The 22,135-nt window shown below is 44.9% G+C and overlaps 1 protein-coding gene across 1 annotated transcript in view; it reads left to right on the forward strand.

Moving 5' to 3' along the window:
* Nucleotides 1-1,030: 1,030 nt before the first annotated feature.
* The window catches only part of LOC120452682 (limbic system-associated membrane protein), a 64,249-nt gene continuing 43,144 nt past the window's right edge, over nucleotides 1,031-22,135 (forward strand). The window contains exons 1-2 of the mRNA XM_039637032.1: nucleotides 1,031-1,364; nucleotides 17,130-17,850. Of these exons, the coding sequence (XP_039492966.1) occupies nucleotides 17,595-17,850 (256 nt within the window). The 5' untranslated portion in view covers nucleotides 1,031-1,364; nucleotides 17,130-17,594. The remainder of the gene's footprint in view (nucleotides 1,365-17,129; nucleotides 17,851-22,135) is intronic.

Here is a 22,135-nt window from a genome sequence, read left to right on the forward strand (position 1 = left end):
TGGTTGTTGCCCAATGCCCCCGGTGCAAATGTTGCTGTTGATGTTGTTCCTGCTGTTTAGTTTTAATTACACGCGAGCCTGCCCTCGGTGGTCACGCCTCGCTAACTTGATTTCTCAGCTTTTCCTCATGTGAAAAGTGACAGCGTTGCGTTCACCTGGGAACTTGCCGCGTAACTTTCACTCACCGCATCTAGCAGGACACAGGACATGCCGCACTCTGTCTCCCAGTTCGAAATGTTGCCAAGGCAGTGCGAATGTTGCCAGCTCGAAGCCAGCAACATTTCCGAAGTCACCCCTTCGTTTCGGAGCGAAATTCGGAGTGGCATTCGTGGCGAATATATGGCAGGGGTAGTTTTCGTTTGACTCGCTGTGCGAAAATCTGACGAAGAGTGACTGGTGAGCTTAAATAGCTATAAGCTATAAGCGACAGGTGAACAACATGATATGACAGCTTTACATGATCAATTTATTATATGTGGCTTATGCTGAAAAGTGAGTAGAAGGACTTTAAAGCTCGAAAGCAATACAAAAACTAGATTATTCAAGTAAGTATTACCTTTAGTTGATACTTTAAAGTTCAAGGGTTTATCTGCGCTGCCTCCCCAAAAACACTGTTTAAATTAGATTTTTAAGCTTAACTTTCAAGGAAAAGTGTTTATGTATATACACGAATTCAAGTGCAAAGAACAATAGAAGCAATGTCTTTTTGTATTTATATCGATGTGGACTTCTGTAAACAAAACTGTTAATTATGTTTTATGGCCAACGCCAGGGCAGTGCAGAGCAGCCAAGTCTAACAACTTGAGTTGGTAATGCCCAATTCGCCGTGGCACAGTTGTCCTGCGGCGAACTGGGAGAGAGACCAGTCACTTTGCGCTCTCTGAGCAGCGCCCTCTCTCACCGCCGCTCGGCTGGCCTCGTGGGCGTAGCCGAAGGCAGCCGAGGCTAGCCGAAGTGTTGACCCGAACCCGAATGCAGGGCGCTGAGAAACGACGGCGAACGGCCAGCAGTGTTTCAGTTGAAAGTGAACCCTTCGACGCAGTTGACACGAATCGCGCGCGACTCGCTCTTAGTGTTTTCCAGCAGGAGCAGAAATCCTGTAGCTGAAGCTGAAGCCCAAAAGCCCCAGCAGGACATCAGCTGTGCCAGCAAAAAGGATTCTTGCAGCAGGCTAATGGTTATTTGTGCAGTGTGCTAAAACTAAAACCAAAAGCAAGCAGTTGTTCACCGACTGCTAAACTAAACTAACTTAATTGAGTCAAGTGTATAAACTAAGCCAATAAGAGATAAAAGTGCAAACCTTGAAGGATAATAAAAACGGGAAACGATCGTTCGTCACATGAGTTCCAGTGGCGCTGGCCCAGGTAATAATTTGCAGCATATTAGTGAATTCTTGTGGGAGCTGTTCGCACTGAAATATATTCAAATTGGCAGCGAATGTCGGTTAGAATATAAACGTGTACGTGCTGCAAGGACTCGACTTGAGCCAGTGTTTACATTTTGGATTTTATGCGATAATACTCAACGCCATCAGCGGCAGAAGTGGTAGCTTCGGTATCCTTGGGTGCCTGGCTAGGATGCCAGTATGCCAGGATGGGTGGTGTTGTGTTTGGGTGGCTTTGTGGCTCCTTTACTCCCGCCAGCTGCCAAATAAATAAAGCAACAATAACAGGGCGGGCAATAAAAGCCACCGCCAAGGGGGCTAAGCCGCAGAACGGTCTTAGCCAAAGAAGAGAGTCTGCGAAAGTAAGCAAAGTAACAAAACCAATTTTCATTGTTTTGCGGTGGCTTCCAAGTCGCACTTTCCTCTTGTGTTTTTTTTTTGTTTTTGCCGCCTTCAGAAACCAGAAGTATAACAAAATTTCGCTCAACACAGAGACACACACACACACCCAATGGGAAGAATAAGGAAAATGTGCAAATGCCGACATGAAATGAAGTAGAACTTGGCATGTGGCGTCCTTAGCTGTATATGTATACAATGTGTGAGTGGGTGGGTGTGTTGGTGGGAAAATGTTTGTGAAAATGAGAAATGAAATAAACACATGCGATGGCGAGAGGCAAAGGAATGCGAGAGCTTCATAAAAATCCGCTGAATTTAAATACTTAAGAGCATTCGCCGAAAGGCATTCCATTCGACTTCTCTCATTTGGGAAAAAAGTTTTTGCGCCCCTGGAAGAAGAGGTAAATACCCAGAAGCTGTGTAAATTAGGATCCAGATCCAGATCCAGACTTAATCCCGAGAAGCAAACGATAATAGGGATATCATACGATGGCGCTGTGGAATGGGCTTTGAGTTCTTTGTGGCATAAATAAGTCGTTTGCAGCTGTTCGTCGGCATTTATTTGGCTGCCTTTTCAGGCCATCACAATTGTTTCTGGCATTTGGTTTGCCCGAAAGTATTCCACATTCTCATTCGAGACGTGTACACCAATTTCGTATGCTAAAATGCTCGCAAAATCGGATAGGGCAGCCGGAATCCTAACCACACAGGCATTGGCAGCCCAAAGGGGCGAAGACACGCGCTAGCTGCCATTTAATGCAATTGATTTGTGTTGCCTAATTCGGTTAGACGCGTTTCTACAATGGCAATGTGCGGGCGAGTCGGAGCACTGAGAGAAAATATTGTACTTTCATTTATGAGGGACTCCATTCTTAGACTTTCAACACAAGCTAACTACAAGCTTACTTACTTAAACCCAAAACAATGTTGATTTTAAATAGATAAAGAAAAGCCAGAGCTTTCTGTGTACTTCCCAATTTTTGGCAATTAGCAGTGGAGTAAAAACCTGTGCTAGAATATACTTTATGAATGCCAGAGTAAGCCGATTATGGTTTTTTTCCCGTGCAGCAGCCATAACACTTGCAAGACAAGACAGCCTATCAAGTAATTTGCTCCGAAATTGCCAGTTTTAATTCCATTATGGGAGTGGGAGGGAGCAAGGCCACTTCACTTGGCTCGTGCCCACATCCACATCCACATCCACATCCACATGCACAAAACAAATCCACATCCAAACCCACACCCACTTGAATGCCTCCTTTGTTTCAGCTCCTTTTGGCCGACGCACACGCACGCCCCAAAAGTTGATTGATATTCAATTGGTAGGCTTTCCCAGTGCTTTCCCGCTTTCCCGCTCTTCTGCTTTTCCACTTCTGCACTCCTCTCCACCGCCAGTTTTCCTCGATTTCCTCCTTTGTTGGCCGCTTGCGGTTTGGATTTGCTGCTACACGATACGCTTTAATCTGCTCAGCAGCCAAGATGGCCAAGGCAATAGGAAAAGCGGCGAACATATTGCCGGGATTGACTTCGAAGGCTCGGTCATGCCACAAGTTGTTGGCCCATTCGCCATTCGCCATTGCCATCAAATGGGTTTTCTTTTCTCCGGCCTTAAGCGCTTTAAGTAATTTATAAACGCCTTTCGACCAGCCGAAACAAAAGCAATAACAACTTTATTGGATTTGCTTTTCTGCCATGCACTTTGGACTTGCTCTTATTCTTGCGAGCGTTTTCAGTTCAGCATTGTCTTGCCTTTGGCTAGAAAGTTGCGTCCAAGTCCAGTTTTCTTTTCTTTTTTTTTCGGCTTTCAGTCGTACTGTGTGTGGTGTGTGTTGTGTGTTAATTGAATGCGATTAGGCGGCCAGAGGAGCTTTGTGCTGAGTGCTGATGGCTGTGGTTGTGGGTCGCCAATTGCAGCAGGAGATAAATTGTAGCTAAGCTGGCTAACGAGCTCTTCTCCATGGTGGTTGTCAAGGTGACAACAACACGGCACCCCAGGCCATCTAAACCGCCAGTGCCGCCAAAAAGCATTTGAACCACTGGCGTGGGTCGCTATTCATTGGAAATTCAATGCGGTGGCCATATCATTTACGACATCGCCCATTAAAAGCCAGAAAGCGGAGGCTTCCAAAGATTCCGTGACCACATTTTTAACATTTTAATTATGGCTTTCGCGTAACTCGATATCTGACTATCTGAGTGTACTCATATTCCGCGGGCCAAAATCAATAGTAATTTCACGACAGAGATGGCAAACTTTAAGAGGAATATTACAAAGAAATTTAGATATTCGAAGTTTCCCGATGGCATCGCTGCCACATGCCACATCCTACCTCAATTCACTTGCCATTGCGGTCGAAGGGCACTTTGCACAGTTTTTCCTGCCAATTTGCTCAATTTGTATTTCAAATCATGCCGGCAATTTAAATGCCTCTAGAAGTCTCAAGCTTTCAGTTTCCAAGTCTCCCGGGAGGCCGGGTATGTACCATGTACATGTACGCCCACAATTCCGATTCCCGAGGATGCCCTACGAAACTATGCCACCTTCTTCCTGTTTTTCCTTGTATTTTTATTTCCGGGAGGCTCTGAATGTGATATATATTACAAAGACGTGGTTTAAGTTCGGCACAAAGTGGCTGGAATTTCATGAATTTCATTTGAATTCGTAATTGGTTTTCCTTTTGCCGCATCACCATCGGAATCATCGTGAAGATGTTGCTACTGCTGCTGCTGCCTTGGCATCGCTATTTTCAGCCATTTTATTTATTTAAATTTCGGCCGCTGCCTGTTTTTTAGCATCCTTAGAGTTTTTATTTAGGCCAGCCTTTGCTCAATATTCTTGGCCAATTTAACTAACTCCAAGTTCATAGTTCGTTCGTTGGCATAGAAATCGAGTGGAGTGTTTACAGCGCAAGAAAAATGTTGTCTTATAAGTGCGGAAGGAGCACGTACATAAGTTTAGTGATTTCATTTTATGCTTAAGAGCTTATTAGGCTGTTGAACATTTATTATATTTATACATATATTTGAAAAAGAATTTTCAAATATTTCTTTAATATTGTTATTCCCTATTTTTCCCCGTGCCCACTTCGAACTGCCTCAACTTGCGACTGGCAATTCGGATTGCCGTTGCGCAAAGATACAAAATTCGCCGGCAAGTCAGTCGTCTTTGGGCTGTTTTCCTCACGTTTTCCGCTGGCGCTGCATTATGTTGGTTCATTTTCGAAGGCGGCACACGCCCCATCGCTGTAGTTGTTGCAAAGTTTTTAATTAAATTTTATGTTGACTTTTGTGTGCTGGTGTGTGTCCGCATGTCTGCATTCCTGTATGTGTGTATCTGTGTCTGTGTCTGTCCCGCTTCAGTCCGTAGTTGGAGCGGAGCTCCAAGCTCCATTCCATAGGTTCGTGCGCCTCGTTTCGTTTCCGTAATGTATGCCGCCTTTTGCTCCAGTTTACACACACTCTGCGCCATGGATGCGCCCCCCTTTTAGCCCCCCCTTCCCATCCCTTGGAACTACACAATTCCGGCCACGCCCACTCTGAGCCTCGACTGTCATTATTGCAATCTTTGTGAATGCTCAACGACTTTACACAAAATATTTAGTAGCCTGGCAGAAATTTGTGTACCAAAATATTTGCGTACAAATTTGTTTATTGAAAGCAGCAGCTTTCTAGGCGGACGTCGATGATTCTCGGATACTTGGATACTTGGATACTCGGATACTTGGATCATGGGATGCGGATGCCTGAAATGTTTGTCCAGGCTCCGAGTTTTCGGAGCGGATTAAGTTTTGGCACAACTTTGCCTCAATCTGGGGGGGAGATCCATTAAAAAGTTGCCGTTTCACAGAGAAAAGACTGAGATTGCCTGAATACACGCCGCCGATAAGTTTCATTAATTTGTCCTTAAAGTTTTCCGCGCTGAATGCATAGCACACATTAAAACTGTAATTATCTGCATTAGTAATGGCTTACGAGTGCCGAGCCAAAAAAAATGAAAATTAGAACTTGATCTTGATAGAACGCAACGCTAATGAAAACTGGAGTGTTTAATGTGACTTTTGGGGAATTTTCCTAGGCATCAGCCATAAAAAAAATAAAAAGGGAATAACGGAATTGCTTTAACCCTACAAACACGTTGGAAGCCATTTTCACGCCCAATTTCAGGCAATTTTTCATTGCCATAGCCAAGGTTTTCACTAATTACTTGAATGGAGCTTCAGCTGCCAGCTCCCCTGGTAACTGGAAAAACTTTGCTTGTAATTTAACAAATCATTGCAAGGGTTACACAATTCACTCATTTCGGATGCGAAGGGGGGAAGCATCATTTTTCGCCATCTTGGCTGCGCAAAAAGGGTTCTTTCTTTTTGGGCCGGGCTTTCTCGACCGGCTTTTCAGACTTTTCCCGCTGTTTGCATTGCCAAATGTGCAAATAAATGTATTCAAAATGTGTGCCATTGCTTGGTGTTTATTTTCGCTCTCCTTTTACGTTGCATACTTTTCGGCGCCCTGAATTTCTTTGCAGCTCCTTCAGTTGTTTCCCCTTTTTTGTTTAAGCCATTGTGTTGTGACATGAAAATAGTTTTATTTGCATTTAGATTATTTTCCTTATTTTTCGGCCCTGATCTACGAATTCTCCGTTCGCCATTAGCACTTGTGAGGGTTGCCAGGTGAAGGTCCCTTTCCTTTGATTTCCGCCATGGCTTTTGTTGGATTTTATTTCGTTCTAACAAAAAAAAGTTTATCTTTGGCGAAAAGGGTTTTCCATTGTACTCTGGAAAAAGATCAAGCGCTGATAACAATTTACACTTTGTGGCAAAACATCTTTTTTATTTTTTTTTGTCGTGGCTGGCACACACAAAGGGAAGCCCAAATTAATCAAAATATTAAAAATAGCCAGTAGGGCGATTGCAAATTTTATGAATTGCGGCCACAAAGACATTTTGCACTAGGTCCTCTGTCCTCTTTAAATGCTCGCCAGGATTCTTTTGGTCCTCGGCCGCAGCTAAGCAGCTGCGAATTGAAGAAAAGGTCTGCCGGAAAACCTCAATCACGCAGAAACAATTTCTCTGGTAGAGAAAAAGGCGAAAAGCAGCCCCAAGGAGCGGAATGGAAAACAAAGGGCTGTGAAAAGCATTTTCCCCAAACAATGGCTAGCCACCAGGCGGTCGGTCGGTTGGTCGGCTATTTTCGGTGGGTCTCCCATTTTCCGGGCCTACTCATCTGGAGCGGCAGCAGCGGCTTTTGACGCGCCTTTTGAGTTTTGGCGGCGATAACGGGGAGTGCGAAGAATCCGGAAAGGTTTTGGCCAACAGGCGGCCTAGCTCGAAATTTTTGTATTTCTTTTTTTTATCGGCCCTGAAAAGTGCTAACTGGTCTGGCTTTCGGTCTGGTGTGAAATTGATTTAATGAGTTTTTTCCATCAGGCAAGAGCAGAAACGTCGTGTTGTGCTTAAATTAAAGTTGCAAAGCTCCTCAGATTGGCGAGGCGTTGGTGTGTAATGAATCTAAGGACTGGACAGGGAAAATGCCACAGGCCAAGTTTGACTTTGACATGCTCTTTGATTTAACACACATTTTCGGGTAGAAAATAAGATGGATTTTACTACTTCTGCACTGGGGAAAATTGAAATATAGCAACTATAACTGAAAGGCTACTCTATGGTTTTGAAAAGTAAGCAAACACTAGGCTCCAAATCGGTAAACTTTGTAGCTAAGTAGCTGACTTTTCAAGGACATGCATATCCTCTTGTTACACACACACACACACACACACACGCGTACACACACACGTGCAGAACGCAAACACAACTTGATTTGCGGGCAAAAGCCAAAGTTAATGGGCCGTCGGTAAATGGGTTGTGGCCTGGTTAATTGATAGCGCATAATTGAAAAGCCATCAAAACGCAACAAAATGAGCCGAGCGCCCATAAACTGGAAAACTGAACTCTGAATACAGTTAAACAGGAAGGGAAAATGGGAAAACAGGAGACGAGCGGTGCGAAGCTGTCACTTTGTTTGCGTACCTGACACAGCTAGTTAGCTGCCATTTGCATACCGAGTTGTAATTACTGCAGCCTCCGGCGAAAGAGCCTTCATTTCAGATGACTGGATGACTGGGTGACTGTAGGATGGCAGGATGGCAGGAGATTCCTGCTGCCGGCGAGCATTTAACCTGCTCCTCTTCCTGTCGCCAGAAGAGTCCTTTGCTGCCTCTGTCCTCTGTCGCCGTTCTGCTCCAATGTGTTTTGAGTTTTGTGCTGCAAAATAATTGATATTATAATTTAGCAGCGCGGCGACTTTTATGTCTGCAACGTGTGCCGTCGAAATAAAATACTCCACAGAGACGAGGTGAGGCGAGAAATTCCCTAACACCACCCACTCACCCATCCACCTCATCCATCCGCCGGATTGAGTGGGACTCTGAATGTGGATGTGGATGTGGTGGAGCAGAGTGGAGGGACATGTGCGAGCTGAATTGAAATTAATTTGAACTACTTAAATGGCTGTGGAGTAGACGACTCCTGCTACTGTTTTATTTATTGCCTTTGTGTGTGCCAGCTGCAGATCGCAGCACATTCCGCTTCAGTTTCAGTCAGTTTCAGTTACAGTGGAAGTCTCAGTTGCAGGACGAGTCGGCGCCTTTCAGCTAGTTGTACCCATCTAGACATCCTTTGTGGCCTTCTCGTCATGGCGTGCACGGTAGTGGGTAGTGGCAGTGGTAGTCCTGTCTCGGTTATTAATATGCGAAATTAGCGCTTCACGGTTCTTTAATTAAAATTCTGTCAGCGACGCTGACTTTATAAGCATTCATTAGTTTATTGAGTTGCTGTCACACGACAGCGTGTGTTTTTTTCTGCGTGGCGTCAGGCATTTCCCTGATGAAGCCATCGTAGGGCTCAAATTGCACTCGAGTTTAGTGCGTACACAGGGAGAAAAGTTCCCAATATCAGATTGGCAGGTAACTAATTTAGATGCGTGTATACATATGTTTCAATGCTTCATATTGCTTATCTAAGCACGTAATACCTACAGCATTTTTCTTTGTGTATCTATACGAACGAGGAGTGCCATTAGCAACAGTTAATTACCAGTAGTGTGGATAAAAAAAGTCAATAAGCGCAATTCATTTCATCGATTCAAATCGACTTGATTCCGAAGGTAAGCCATCACTGGGGTATCATACATTAGGCCTGCCGTTGTCCAACGTTCACGAAACAAAATCAAAAGCAATCTAAACACTAAACACATTTGGTGAAAGAATTTGTAAGCACTTAGACATCATTAAAGCCAGTAGCTCTGGGTCACATAAATTGGTAGCCCAAAAGCACACAACAAAATGCTCCCGAATACGAATATCGGCAAAACTTTTCCAATAGTCCACCGCAAACGGCAAAGGACACGCAAGGATATTGTACGGCCCAAAAGGAAAAAACTTATAATTGAATATTAAGACACTTTGTCGTTTAATGTGGTAATTAGAGTTAATAACGCCAAAAGCAGAGCAACGGCTTGGAAGAGGCAAAAACAACAACAAAAAAAAAACTGTATCACTAAGTCGTTCCATAAAGGTCCCTTTAAAAGGACCCCGAAGGAAACGGGCCGGAGCTATTTCAGTTTCAAAAGGAAAACTTTCTGCCCTTCGGCAAGTCTGGCGGAAAGGCATTCAGCAGCCGCCTGCCGCTAAGCAGAAAAGCTGGAAATCAAGCAACAGCTTTTGTGTCCACTCACACACACACCCGCATACCCACACACACACGCTAACACACTCTAACACACATACATTCAAGCACGTCACGCATATTCATAAAGCAAATGAAAACTAGCAGGCGAAAGAAAGCTGGCAAAGCGTTTTGCTGGCCACCAACCAAGAGCGACGCCCAGGAAGTCGGCCTAACCGCCAGAAGGAAGCCAACTTAAACCAGTTGGCCAGGTCTACACTGCAAAAAAAATATGATAGTACAGTTATATAGTTATATATAGATAGCACTACTATTACCTCAATTTACACACTCCTTGAAGCTCTAAGGATTTTAAAAGCTGTCTTGCAGTTTACCTTTAGATTATCTACATATGGTTTCTTTCACTTCCCATTCCAAGTTCCTAGTTCCCATTATTTTTCTCAGTGTTGCGAGCTGAGAACTGAGAACCTGAACTATATAACTCGCTGCAGGCTAGACGCTAGCCGCAGTTGAAATTCCAAGAAAGCAGCCGTTTTTAATTGCCAGGACAGAGTCTTTAGGGTGCCACCCACTTGCTGCCCCTGGAAACTGTGAAAACTCTGGAAACTCTCGGAATTCTCAAACCCGCGAAGGTCGTTGTCATTTATGGGGCCGACAAAACCATTCACTGCCCAGCCATTCAGCTTGTCAGCGTATCTCGAGCGTTCTGCTGTCCCCTTGGGCATGGCAAACAATTAAAGAGCACAAACAGTAAATTAGATGTTTACTCTTGGCCAGCGTGATATGGATCCCAGCCAGCTGGAGAACCAGAGTGGCGGAGAACCAGAGAACCGGAGAAGCGGAGTGCCAGAAGAGAATACGGAAAAACGTGTCACTAAGCCAATATGCCTAAGCTTTTGGCCCCAGCGAATTTCTTGCGATCCGAGGTCCCCCTGTTCAAGCACTTGCACTTCCATTTACATAAACAATTTGTCAAACTGTCAGTATTTTGTGTGCTTTTTTTTCCACGACCCTCGACCTGTCAGCGCAGACAGCTGGCAAAGGTGGTGGCTAAAATGGCGAGGCAGCTTCTTGGCCCGCCAACTTGGTCAATTTGCGTTGTCAACGGTTGATGGAGTCGCGGTCAGTAACCCAACGCCTTCGGCGGGAAATTGCAAACGAAATGAACTTGTTCTCACACACACCACGCGGCGCAAATTAATGAGCGTGACAAAGGCCTAGAGTCCGGGGGGGTTCCGGGTGTCAGGGGTCTAAGGGCGGCACTGTCCATCAGGCAGTTGGCCAACTCGCCAGCCATCCAACCAGACAGCCAACAAAGACAGCAGAATGGGGAGCAGAATGGGGAGCAGGATGGGGGAGCAGGAGTGTCCTGGGGGCAGCGTCTTCGTCAACATGCGTTGACATTCTAATGACACTTACTTGACATGCTGTTTGTTAATGGTAATCAATAAATTATCTGCCACGTTGTTTAAGGCCATGTTTTTGTGTGTGCTCGGCTATAATTGATTTGGCCCAGTCGCCGTGGGAGTGGATAAGCCGGTGATTTATTGAGTCGCGTCTTCGGCTCTTTATTTAGCCGAAGGTATTTCAATTTGTTTATTAATCACAGCTGGTCTTTGCGCCTGGGCTTGTCTTCGTTTGCCTTGGCTTTGGCTTTGGCTTTCGCTTTGGCTTTGGATTTCCTGTTGACAGAACCGTTGCATGTCATCAGATATCCGGGGGCAGGAACAAAAAAAACTCTGCCACTGCCAGTTGCCAGTTGCCAGTTGCCAGTTGAGTGTGCTTCTCGGGCACTGAATGTGGGATATTTGGTGGGGCAGAAATGCGAAAGTCATTTGGGCGTTAAACAAAGAACACCTGCTGCTGGCATTGGTTTTGGTTTTACCTACAAACTGGCCCCCGACTTTCGGGGCATTTATCAGTGCGTGCCCGTCATAACGCTGTCATGCGAATTTCCTGGCCGGGGAAAACAGGGAAATCCTAGCACGCTTTCGGTATGGGATCTCCCTAATACGAGCAATCAATATTCCCAATAACGTATTATTATTGCCATTCCTGCCAGCGGCATTTTCTCTCTCCGCTCGCCAGCTCCTCTCCACTTGGCATTCCTCTCGATGCGGATTGGGATTGGGATTTTGGCTTCTTGGGCTTCAGCCTGGCCAGCTGACGCCACAGAAGAAGTGACAGCCGAAGGGAAATATAACTAATACGCCCCGGATTCGTGTAGTCGTATTTGGATTCGCAATCCTTTGGCTGCGATATTCTGCCATTTGTTGTCTGTGTGTGCAGTTTTGCCTGTTTTCGCATGTTGCGTATTATTTTTTATGTCATACGAGGATTTTCATTCAATCTCGTTGTCTTCTACATTACTGTCTCTGTTTCTGTTTCTGTTTCTGTCTCCGTTTCTGTTTCGGTTTCTGCTGCTCCTGCAACTCTGGCTGTCGCTTTATGGCATAGTCAACAATTTTATTTGTTACCCATACGCCCCGTTGCCCGGTACCAGACTCCCAAAACGCCCTGCGTTGGAAACAATCGTGTTATACAGCCTTTTCCTGTTTGCTTACCCAGTTCAGAACGCCTTTTTGTTTTTTGTTTTTTTGCATTTGGGTGTTTGGGTGTTTGCCTTGGCGCTGTTTTCAATATTTACTTGGCCATTTATTTATTTGTAGGTGTCGAAAAGGTTAGCTTCCATTGCATATCGCACTCGCTATTGTTCTTTTTATTATTATTATTGCTATTATTATTATTGTTGCCTTGGCTTTTTTCTAACTGCTGATTGCCATTCAAAATGCGGTTGCGGATTTCATTCGAATCCGCGCATTGTTCGTGCTCTGAAAATGGCAAAAATCGCAGGAAAAAAAGGGCAAAACTGGCGACATTTTTGCCATTTTGCTGTCGATTTTTTGACTCCAAAATAATGGTTTGGCCTGCGGTTTTTTGTGTTGGCAATTTTTCATGCTGTCATTTTATTGATTTGATTTATGGATTTCGTGTGCATCGAATTTGTTACAAATTTCGCCGTGTGCCAGAGGCCAGCCACGTCCGGTTCGAACAATGCGTCCCGAGGTATTTGCATTTAAACGGCTTCAGAGCCCTGCCATTAAATGCCATTTCAAAGGATTATTTTTGCTTAATTCAATTGCGTGCCCAGGATGTTTCGACGTTGGGCATTTTACCCTTTAAACGGTGCAACAGCCACTGGATTAGATACACGATAGGTTGGATGCAGCCGTAAGCCTTGTTGCCACACAGTTCTTCCATGCAAATATTTTCCATTGGGAGCCACGACGACGACGACGACGACGATGATGACGAGGACGACACAAGTGCTTCGGAAAATTTGCAGCACGGATGGGGGAAAAAAAATGTTGACGGCACAAAATAGCAGCACAAGCAGAAATTGCATCCCCGGGCACTGCAAGGGATAATCCATTTCGGCATAATAAATAAAGCAGTAATTGCCAAGTGAATACAGCGGCAGTCAGGATCTATGAACTCCGGCAGAAAAACCCCACATACCATACCATGTCCTATCCCCATCCCCCATTTCATTTCCCATGTGTGTGTGTGGCTGTGTGTGTAAGGCAGTGTGTGTGTGTGTGTGTTCGTCCTGTTCTGTGGCAGCCTGCATAATAGACGAATTATGTTTGCCTCAGCAAAAATGCAAAGTATCAAGGGCCCAGGAGCTAGGAGATGCCTCCTTTTGCCGGCTGGCTGCATATTAAAGCAGCCGTCAAATGCCTTAATATATGCGGAGATTACTTTCATATTTCATGTACGGGCATTCATGGTGCTACCTCCGCTGTCCAGTGAGCCCAGAATTTAATTTGCACTGCTTGCGAGCAGATAACGTCGAATTTAAAGCCCCAACACTCGTGGTCACCTGGCTAGTAACACACAGCAAGTCCTTAAACTAAAAGTGGGTAAGAAACATCACGAAATTTATGAAATAAAATGAGACTATAAGATACGATGGAGGAACCACTTTCCTGACCCCATCTGTGCATGGGAAATTCGCATGCGAGTCGAGTACTGGATGGGTGCTTGACTTTTGCTTGTGGAAAATGTCTGTCAACTTTGTAGACCCGCGCACACGTGAACTGAGTGAGGGGTCGTCAAGTGAGTGAGTTTCCACCGCTTTTCCGAGCGTAAGATTCTCGGCTTGTGTGTGTGTGTGAGTGTGTGTTGCAGATAACCTTTTGAACCTTTGACAAACTGCTGCAGTGAACTTTTGCCATTCGTTTGGAAAATTTTAATAATCTTTTATCGAGCCGGCTGAATCTACATCTTCCACTACTTCTACCACTTCTAGTATCCTGTCGTTCGTCTTCTCTACGTAGAATTTTTTCTTCTTTTTTTCATTAAAACTTGTCAACTGCATATTAGGTTGGGGATCGGAATATCCGTGCGTGTGGAGCTATGGCTACCATCTACCATCCACCATTTACCATCTTGCCACATTGTTGCCGTGTCAATCCGCCGGAGTTTGTGGCAAGTGTTCGGCTTGAACTTTCCACGCAACGGGCTTTTGTGTGTGAAGAGCTTTGGGGTTATACCCATTTTCTTTTTTTTTTTTTTTCCTTCAATACCAACCGCCTTTGTGCAGCAAGTTGGCAACTTTGTGGCCCGCCTTGTTAATCATTCCGATGACAATGTGGCGCCCATGGTCGCTGTCAGCTACGTTCTCGCAGAATTGCAAATAATTCACTGCCACAGGCATTTCTGGATGGAAATTCTTCACTGGGGAAAAGGGTTGCCGCATGTGCGTTTCTATTAGATATTTTAGCCATATTCCCCTCTTTGATTACACGCCTCGCAGGCTGCTGCGATTTAAAAAGAGTTTTGCCTGCTTTGTTTTCTGCCAGGCTTACTGGCTCTTCCAACTGACTAATTATACCCTGTATAACTGCCTTTAGATGGGGAATATATGTGTTATAAGGCAGCATGCTTACACTTTACACATCTTAAGATATTTTCTGGACAGCAACAGAAATGGCATTTCCTTAAGGTCAGCGACATTGGATCAGTGCAGAACTTTGATGAAACAGATACCAGGTAACTGGTTGTCGTTGCACAAGAACTTATCCCTGGGAAAACTTGTTTTAATGATGCACTCGTCGGTTGCCAAGCGAAACTTGCAAAGAATGAGAAACTTAGCAGGAGGGTGAAATTGCAGATTTATAAATAAGCCAAAGCTCAAATCGAATCTGCAGTTGCAAGCTGGTTGCCTCGTTGCCTCGTTGGCTCGTTGGTGTTTTTGCCGCTTTTGCTGTCTTGTTGCCCTCTTGTGCCACTTGTTTGCCATTTGTTCGTTTAGTTTACAATGCAATTAACCCATTTTAAAGTTCCGCCAGTCAACCACAGGGTCGGAAGAGGGGTGGGGGTGGGGGTGGGGCGTAAAACCCCCGGCTGACAAAAGACGCAGCTATTTCTTTGCCCTCGGATTCAGTTCCTGCAGCGGCCAACCCATTTTGCCGCCCGTCAAGCGAAAATCAGTTTCACAGCAAACCGGCAAAAACTAATTACGACTTGCTCTGGCAAACTTGCAGCTGGAAATTGTACCGCAAAGTGCAATTTAGACGAAAGTCGTCTCAAGTTGCCTTGCGACAGCGAAACAGAGCGCGTAAAAATTAAAAACCGTCGGCGTTCGGACGTGGCAATGTTGTTTTTAAATAATTAAATCCGCTTTATTAGAATATTAAACTTTAATGGTCATGACTCTGGCTCTTTTTTTGTTTTTTTTTTTTTGGCTACCAGGCAACCGCAGTCACCGCAGCGGCAAAGGCTCGACAAGAGCCCGATAAAAACATTGTTAAAACATTTAGCCAGAGCTCTCTGACCGACCGAAACACGAAGATCAAATTGCAGGACTTCAGAAATTTGTAGCCTGTGTAGTATCCTGCGATGCTGGCTGGGATGGCCGCCTGCCTCATAAATAAAGGCAGCAGTGCACAGCATGTGGCACACATATAAAAATCTGTAGGCCAAAGCCCCATAAAACCGATAACCTTGGTCCTCCAGCAACAGTGGATGACAGCAGGCGATGCACAGGGAAAAAAGGATGCTAAATTAATAGGCCCAAATAGCCGCCAAGAGCTTCAGCCAACTTAATCCACTTATTGCAATCGGGAATCGGTAAACAAATTTAAATATTAAATAACTGGCTTTCATGGCTTATTGATCTAAATCTTCTTCTGTTATACCTAAAGTTAGTTGTGGATTGAACTGGTTTCAGTCTATGGTTTTTCTAAAAGTGCCCATGTCCTTCGGTTAATGCTCCTCCTCCATTGGTGGCGATGACAACGGCGGCCTGGCGACCTGGGCGCGTCTTTTGTTGCCGTTTTATGCGCCGTCCTGTTTATTTACGGCTATTTACCGCCTACATGATAAAAGCCTTTTTGCCGGCATCATCGCGCATAAAAACCGGAGATATCCCGGCTATCCTGTACCAGGAATCTCCACAGCGAGCGGGGTAACTTTTTGAGTAATTATATGCCCGGTGCAGATTTGTAGCTGCGCTCCACCAACGCCACCTACGCGACCTACTTAGAGCCTTGGACCGGGATAGATACAAATATTTTATTGCTCCTCCAGGACATGAGCCACGTAGCCACGTATACTTGATAACTGGCGCCACTGGATGCCCAGGGTAATAATGAAAGCGATAGATAATTATGGGCACCCGCTGCCTTGTGACTTTTAATGGACTTTTCAGGCCCCGTTTGCCAAAGTGAGAGCGAAAGTGAGTCGCCGCCATCGGCTGCAGGGGTTAATCTAAATTTATAACTTCATTTCATTTTTTTTTTTTTACTTTTTTACCCAGCCGTCGCGACCCATTCCACTGACCACGACATCCTGCTGCCGGGCCGCAGTTTGTTTTTATGGCTTTTTTCGAGCACATTTCCGCTGCCCTTCATCTCTGATTTTTGTGCTCGTAGTTTTGCCCTGCACGAAAGCGATAATGAAATAATTTGAACTTTTCAGTTTGCTGATTTTTCTTCGGCTTACCCGAGCTCATGTGGCCAGGATAACGCAGCAAACTCATGAAATTATGCAAAACTTTGTCATTAAATATGGCACAAGGGGTTGCGGTGGTGTGGGCTTGCACCGCCCTAGGAACAATTTGTTATTTGGCTTTGGACTTTGCTCTTGAAGTGTTGTTTACCCGGCCATTCACCATTCACCACTCTCCCCTCCTTTTGTCCAAAATTTCCATGTGTGTGGGTGGGCGAAGGATCAACGCTGAGGGAAAAGGTTAAAAAACGCAACTTTTATAATTTAACTTGTGTGCTAATTGCACTTTGTGGGGTAATTTTGCGTGTCAGTGAAGTTTCGCAGACGCATTTCGGTGCATGTGTGTGTGAGTGTGTGGGTTTATGGAGCGCATGCGAGTGCCACACACACACGCATTGAGATATCCTGCGCTTTAATGTTCGCTTTGAGCACCAAAAACATTCCCAAGCACGCTGCACTTGAGAGTTTTGTGGCCCAAAGTGGAAACGGAGTTTAGCTTAAAGATCGCATAAAGCCGAGTAGAGTTTTTCGTGTTTTTTTTGGTTTTTATTTGTTTGGTTTTGCCAGCGGGTGGGAAAGTTTTACCTCTGCATGTGCCATGTTGCAAGCGAAATATAATAATTATTTATTTGTTTTCCACATTTCCGTTGCAGATATTTGGCAAAAATAAATGTGCACTTGGACAAGCGGCAGGCGAACAATGATAATTAGTTTGTTCGGGTCCAACAACAAATAGCTGTGCAATATAAATTAATTAGAAAATATTTCGCGTAACACAGCCGCAATTTGTCAAGGGAAAGCGCACACATTTGCTCCTTGCGGTCCTTCGCTCGATTTCTAATTAGAAAGCTCGAAAAAAAGCTGAAAAAAACTGAAAAACTGGAAATACTGTAAATTAAACAAAGCGGCAAAGCGACTATGCAAAGTATGTTGGCGCTTAACCAAATAAAAACTTAAAACGGGCAAAAGTACAAAAAAAAAAAGTACAAAAAAAATATATAAACGGAACAGCACTTTGCAACTCTACAGCTGCAGTAAATTTAATAACAAAGCCGGCGAAAATAGAGGAGAACTCCGGAACCTAAAAACTCCACATCATACGCGCCGAGCGCGGAACAATGAAAATAATTTCGCGTAGCATACGTACTGGCGCCTTGGCCCCGCCCACCACCACTGCCCACGTCCACGGCCACGCCCACGACACTGCCACTGCCACCGCCACCGCCAGCGGCATCAGGAAAAGCAGCCAGCGACGCAACCGCGCTCCGCTCCAAATGAATTGCCCCATTCTGATTGTAATTAGCCTCGGATGGCTGCTGCACGCGCACGCCGGAAGCGGCGGGTTCGCCGTCGAGGCCGCCATTTCAAATCGAGGTAAGTGATTCGGATCCGTGGCGCCTCCCGCCTTCCGCCCCTTTTACTCTCTCCTCCCTAGTTGTATTCTATACCTCGTATATACGAAGTACGCTCCCCAGGTTCGAGTCACATCTGAACAATGGCGATGTGGAATGAGTGAGCTGAGCGCAGCTTTTTCTAGCACACTGAAAGAAATGTGGCAGTTACCTCTGAAGTATAGCTGTTTATATTACTTTAACATAGTCAGTAAATATCCATACAAATATGTATATAACCAGGACATGAACTCTATTCATTTAAACTCCTCAATTTGATTTATAAACATACCACTTGTATAATCCCACCTAATAAGCTGGCCATAGATACCTTTAAAAATGCAATCTTCTTGTATGCCACATTTTTGACCAAATCCAAAGCAACTTATATATATTTTGCCGTGCAGCTTTTTCTGCATCGCTTCGCAGTCATCGCATTTTATTTCGCACAGCACTCAACGCAAGTTGCATTTATGTTTTTACATAATAGAGAGTGCGATGCGATGCGGGGGCAATAAGCGGGGGCAATAAGCGGGGCCAAAAGCGCTGGCGGGGATAGGAAAAAAAAAAAAGAAAAAATAATGTAAAAATATAATAAAATATGAGAGCTGGCCCGCAGTGCTCTCCCGTAATCCCTTTTTGCTATTTTAATGCCAATGTAACGCTGCATAAATCCAGGCGCCGAGGTCCTTGAGCACGTTGTGGTGTTTAATGCTGAGGCCGCTGGCGAGGAGCGCGAAACGAAAGGAATAGAGGGAAAGCTTACCGCGAGATAGAGAATGCCGGCATACCGAGGTCATTTGTGGAGCGGTCAGCTGAGCCACCGCCCCCCACTAAGCCCCAAAACCCCAGCCACAATTAATAACTCGTTATGGCGGCGGAAACTTAAGCAGTTGCCTCTCTCTCTCCCCCTTTCTCTGAATTAAAGCGCTGAACTTTCAATTGCAAAGTTTCTCTGTCCAACGCTTCCCACCCAAAAAAAACAGAAAACAAAAAAACAAAGGGGAAATGTGGAAAAGTGGGTGAAACAGACAAACATTCTGCACAAATAGTTGGCTTATCTCGGCACAAGATTATCTGGTACTCAAAGTCCATTGTCTGGCACTTTGCTTTTCTTCTATTAGGCCATGGAAAACATCATATAAATTGAAAACTCAGGTGCGCCGCCAGCCAACTTAAAGGCTAAGCGAAAATGGCGAACACGGGGCGTATACGCAACGTAACGCAACGCAACACAACGAATGAACAAACAAGCGGGCGCGGCCATAAAAACAAATTCGCCATCCAGGGCTATATTTTCCTTTGGTAACTTTTGCCAACCAATCGATAAATTTAAGAGCACAACATTTGTCTCCATTATCGCAAAAATCCGAAGGCAAACACTGTGCAAAAAATGCTGCCGAGGGTCGCAAAAAAATAAAAAAAAAAATGAGGCAAAATCAACGGAAAACGAATAACGAAAAACGAAAAACTGCGGAGCGCATAAAAGAGCCATCGATGCGTGGCACTGGTTTCGGACTTTTCCAAGGTGGGCGGGGCTTAGAGGTGGGCTAGGTGGTTTTCAGCGGAGATGTTGAGCCACCCACAACCACCCACAGAGCCACAAAAGGGCGGGCACAATAAAACAGAACAAACCAAAGACAGACCTGTTCTTATCCCAGCTACATCGGCCATATACGAGTGAAGTGGAAAAAGGGCTCAGGCAGTAAAGCTATATCAAAGGTGAGAATGTGCTTTTGTCACTGATCATAAATTTCCTCGTGCGCCAGTTACCTTTAGCGCTTATGTATGTGCTTGTACAGACAAAGGAATATGAGTTCAATCTGGCAGCACATTGTTAAATAAATGTAAGGAAACAAATGTAAAAAAAATAAATAAAGGGAAATAAATATAAGGAAATAAATGTAAGGAAAAAATGTAAGGAAATCGACAGAATTTAATAAATAGCAAGCATTTCACAAAGGAATTCATAATTTACAAAGTGCATTATTGGCTAAACTCATAATTAAAACAGGAACCAAATAACGTAATTGTGTTAACAATAAGATGCCAATCAAATGGAATGAAATTAATTTATAATTATATAAATGAAGATATTCTGCTGACTAATGCTAAATATGTTCCCCTATTTCTTGACCCAAATATTACATTTAAACCCTCTTTTTCCCGCCGTGTACTCAATGCGAAGAAAGAGGCAATAAAACGTTATAATTGACACTGGAACGCTGTAAAAAGGGAGCCGAGTTGGCAAAGGAAAAGCGAAAGGAAAATGGGATGCTGCTGGCTCCGATAGCAGCAAATTGGCGGTACATTCGTAGGATTGTGGGTGTGACTGGGTGTGGGTGTGGGTGGCTGGGTGCGAAGGTTGCATCGCCTTGACAAATGTTTATTGAGTAACACGAGCCATAAACTGCAAGCGAAAAGCGATCCAGCTCCGTCCGCCGGACAAACTTTCAGCTCTGACCCATTTTCATGAGCCAGGGTCCATGAGCCAGACCCCCATTTTCATTCTGGCATCAGTTGCCTGTTTGAGAATCTGGTGCACGTGATGCACTTGAAGGATGCGCAGTGCCTCTCGCATCTAGCTACCATTTTATAAACTGACAACAATTTTTCATAAGACTGCGGGAGCGGAAGAAGCGGCAGACGAGCATCATCAGCAGACAGCAGCAACAGCAGCAAACACAAACAACAGCTGTTTTCCGCCTCGAGGGCTTTTCCGCCCACCTCCCACACTGCCACGCCCACTAACGCTGCATTTTTGCATATCTTGCTGTTTTGTTTGGCATTTTTAGTGATTTCACTTAAATTTTCATAACAAAATATGCACAGTGCGTGCTTGCAGCTCACTTTTGGCTCAACACAGCAGCTTTGTTTGGCGGATGGTGAATGGGGTGATAGGGTTAGTGAGAGGGGGGGCGGGGTGGCAAGGACGCGGGGCGGTGAAATGCTGGCAACATGTTCTAGCTGTCATATATTTTTTCAACAGATTTTTCGTGCCCGCTCCCTCTACAGATTTCCTCTCAGCGGCTAAAACCGCATTTTGTATGTTTTTGCAGATGCTTTTGGGAAATTGTTCATAGGGTTAGTTTTACCCGCCCGCCAATTCGCTGGCTCTCCACTCCGCCGGCTCTGAGCCATGTTAGCTGGGTCGAAGCTGGGAGGGATCAGGCTCGGGGCTGGCAAACGTCCTGACATGGAGTACGTGTTTGTATGCAGTCCTCGCCTCCATTTACTGATCCAGCACTGAGGGAAAACCGCAGTTAATTGGGTAACGGCTGCAAGGGGAAATAAAAAAGATTCAAAACTATTATTCACATTGATATAAAATCTAAAAATATCAGATATCCGCATGTGCAGAATACTTCGAACAATTTGTCTGTATATTCAGCTAGCTATTTGCTCAGTGTATTGTTGCTACTGCTCCATCGCTGCGACTATAGTATTATATTTGTGAATCCCTTTGGGTATGTTGCCAGCAATAAATTTCCATCAGACGCCGTAGTCGCTGTCGTTTGTGCCAGGCGTCCAGGATTTTTCCAGCCTCTCGCCGACCGCGCCTCCATTTCCATTAACTCGCAGTGGTGCCTCTGCCCACCCATCACCTCCATCCCATCCATTGCCTCCAAACCATCCAGAGCATTGAAACCCATCTAGACCCATCCCATCGGTTACTGGTTACTGGGGAAACAAATCTCGGGCTCAGCTGGCGCATTTGTTGGTTTGTGTTGCGGTTTTTCCGAATTCGTTTTGATTGTTTGTCATATTTCCGTGCATACAATTCGTTTCCTATTGCCCAGAAATCGACTCAGCTCCAGCAGACACGCCACTAGCCGTTGCTGCCTCAATTACGTGACCAGGACGACCCGTGGCAGCTCTGCTCTTCTCACCGCTTTGACAATATTCCCTATATTCCAGCTATATTCAAGCCAGGCCCAGATGTATATCCTCCGGAATATATGTACCCTGTCATGTTTCCGCCGCCAGTGCCATTGAAACGGCGTATCAATGAAATATGTTCGGTTGAGGAGGCGAAAAAAAGAGAAGTGAACGATTCCCCTGGAGAGACTTGGGCGGCGCATAACTTAAAACAAATACGAAACTGCAAAATATACGAGCGGGCAAATGGAAATTGAAAATATCCTATTACCAGGGGATTGACGCCGACAGCGCCACACCGACGACTGTAATTGAAGGCTTCACTTAGCGGGGATTTCGCAGGATCATCTAGGCTAGCTTCCCAATGCAGATATCCGTACATCCATTCC

This window comes from Drosophila santomea, chromosome 3R (assembly GCF_016746245.2).
Source record: "Drosophila santomea strain STO CAGO 1482 chromosome 3R, Prin_Dsan_1.1, whole genome shotgun sequence".
Taxonomy (NCBI): domain Eukaryota; kingdom Metazoa; phylum Arthropoda; class Insecta; order Diptera; family Drosophilidae; genus Drosophila; species Drosophila santomea.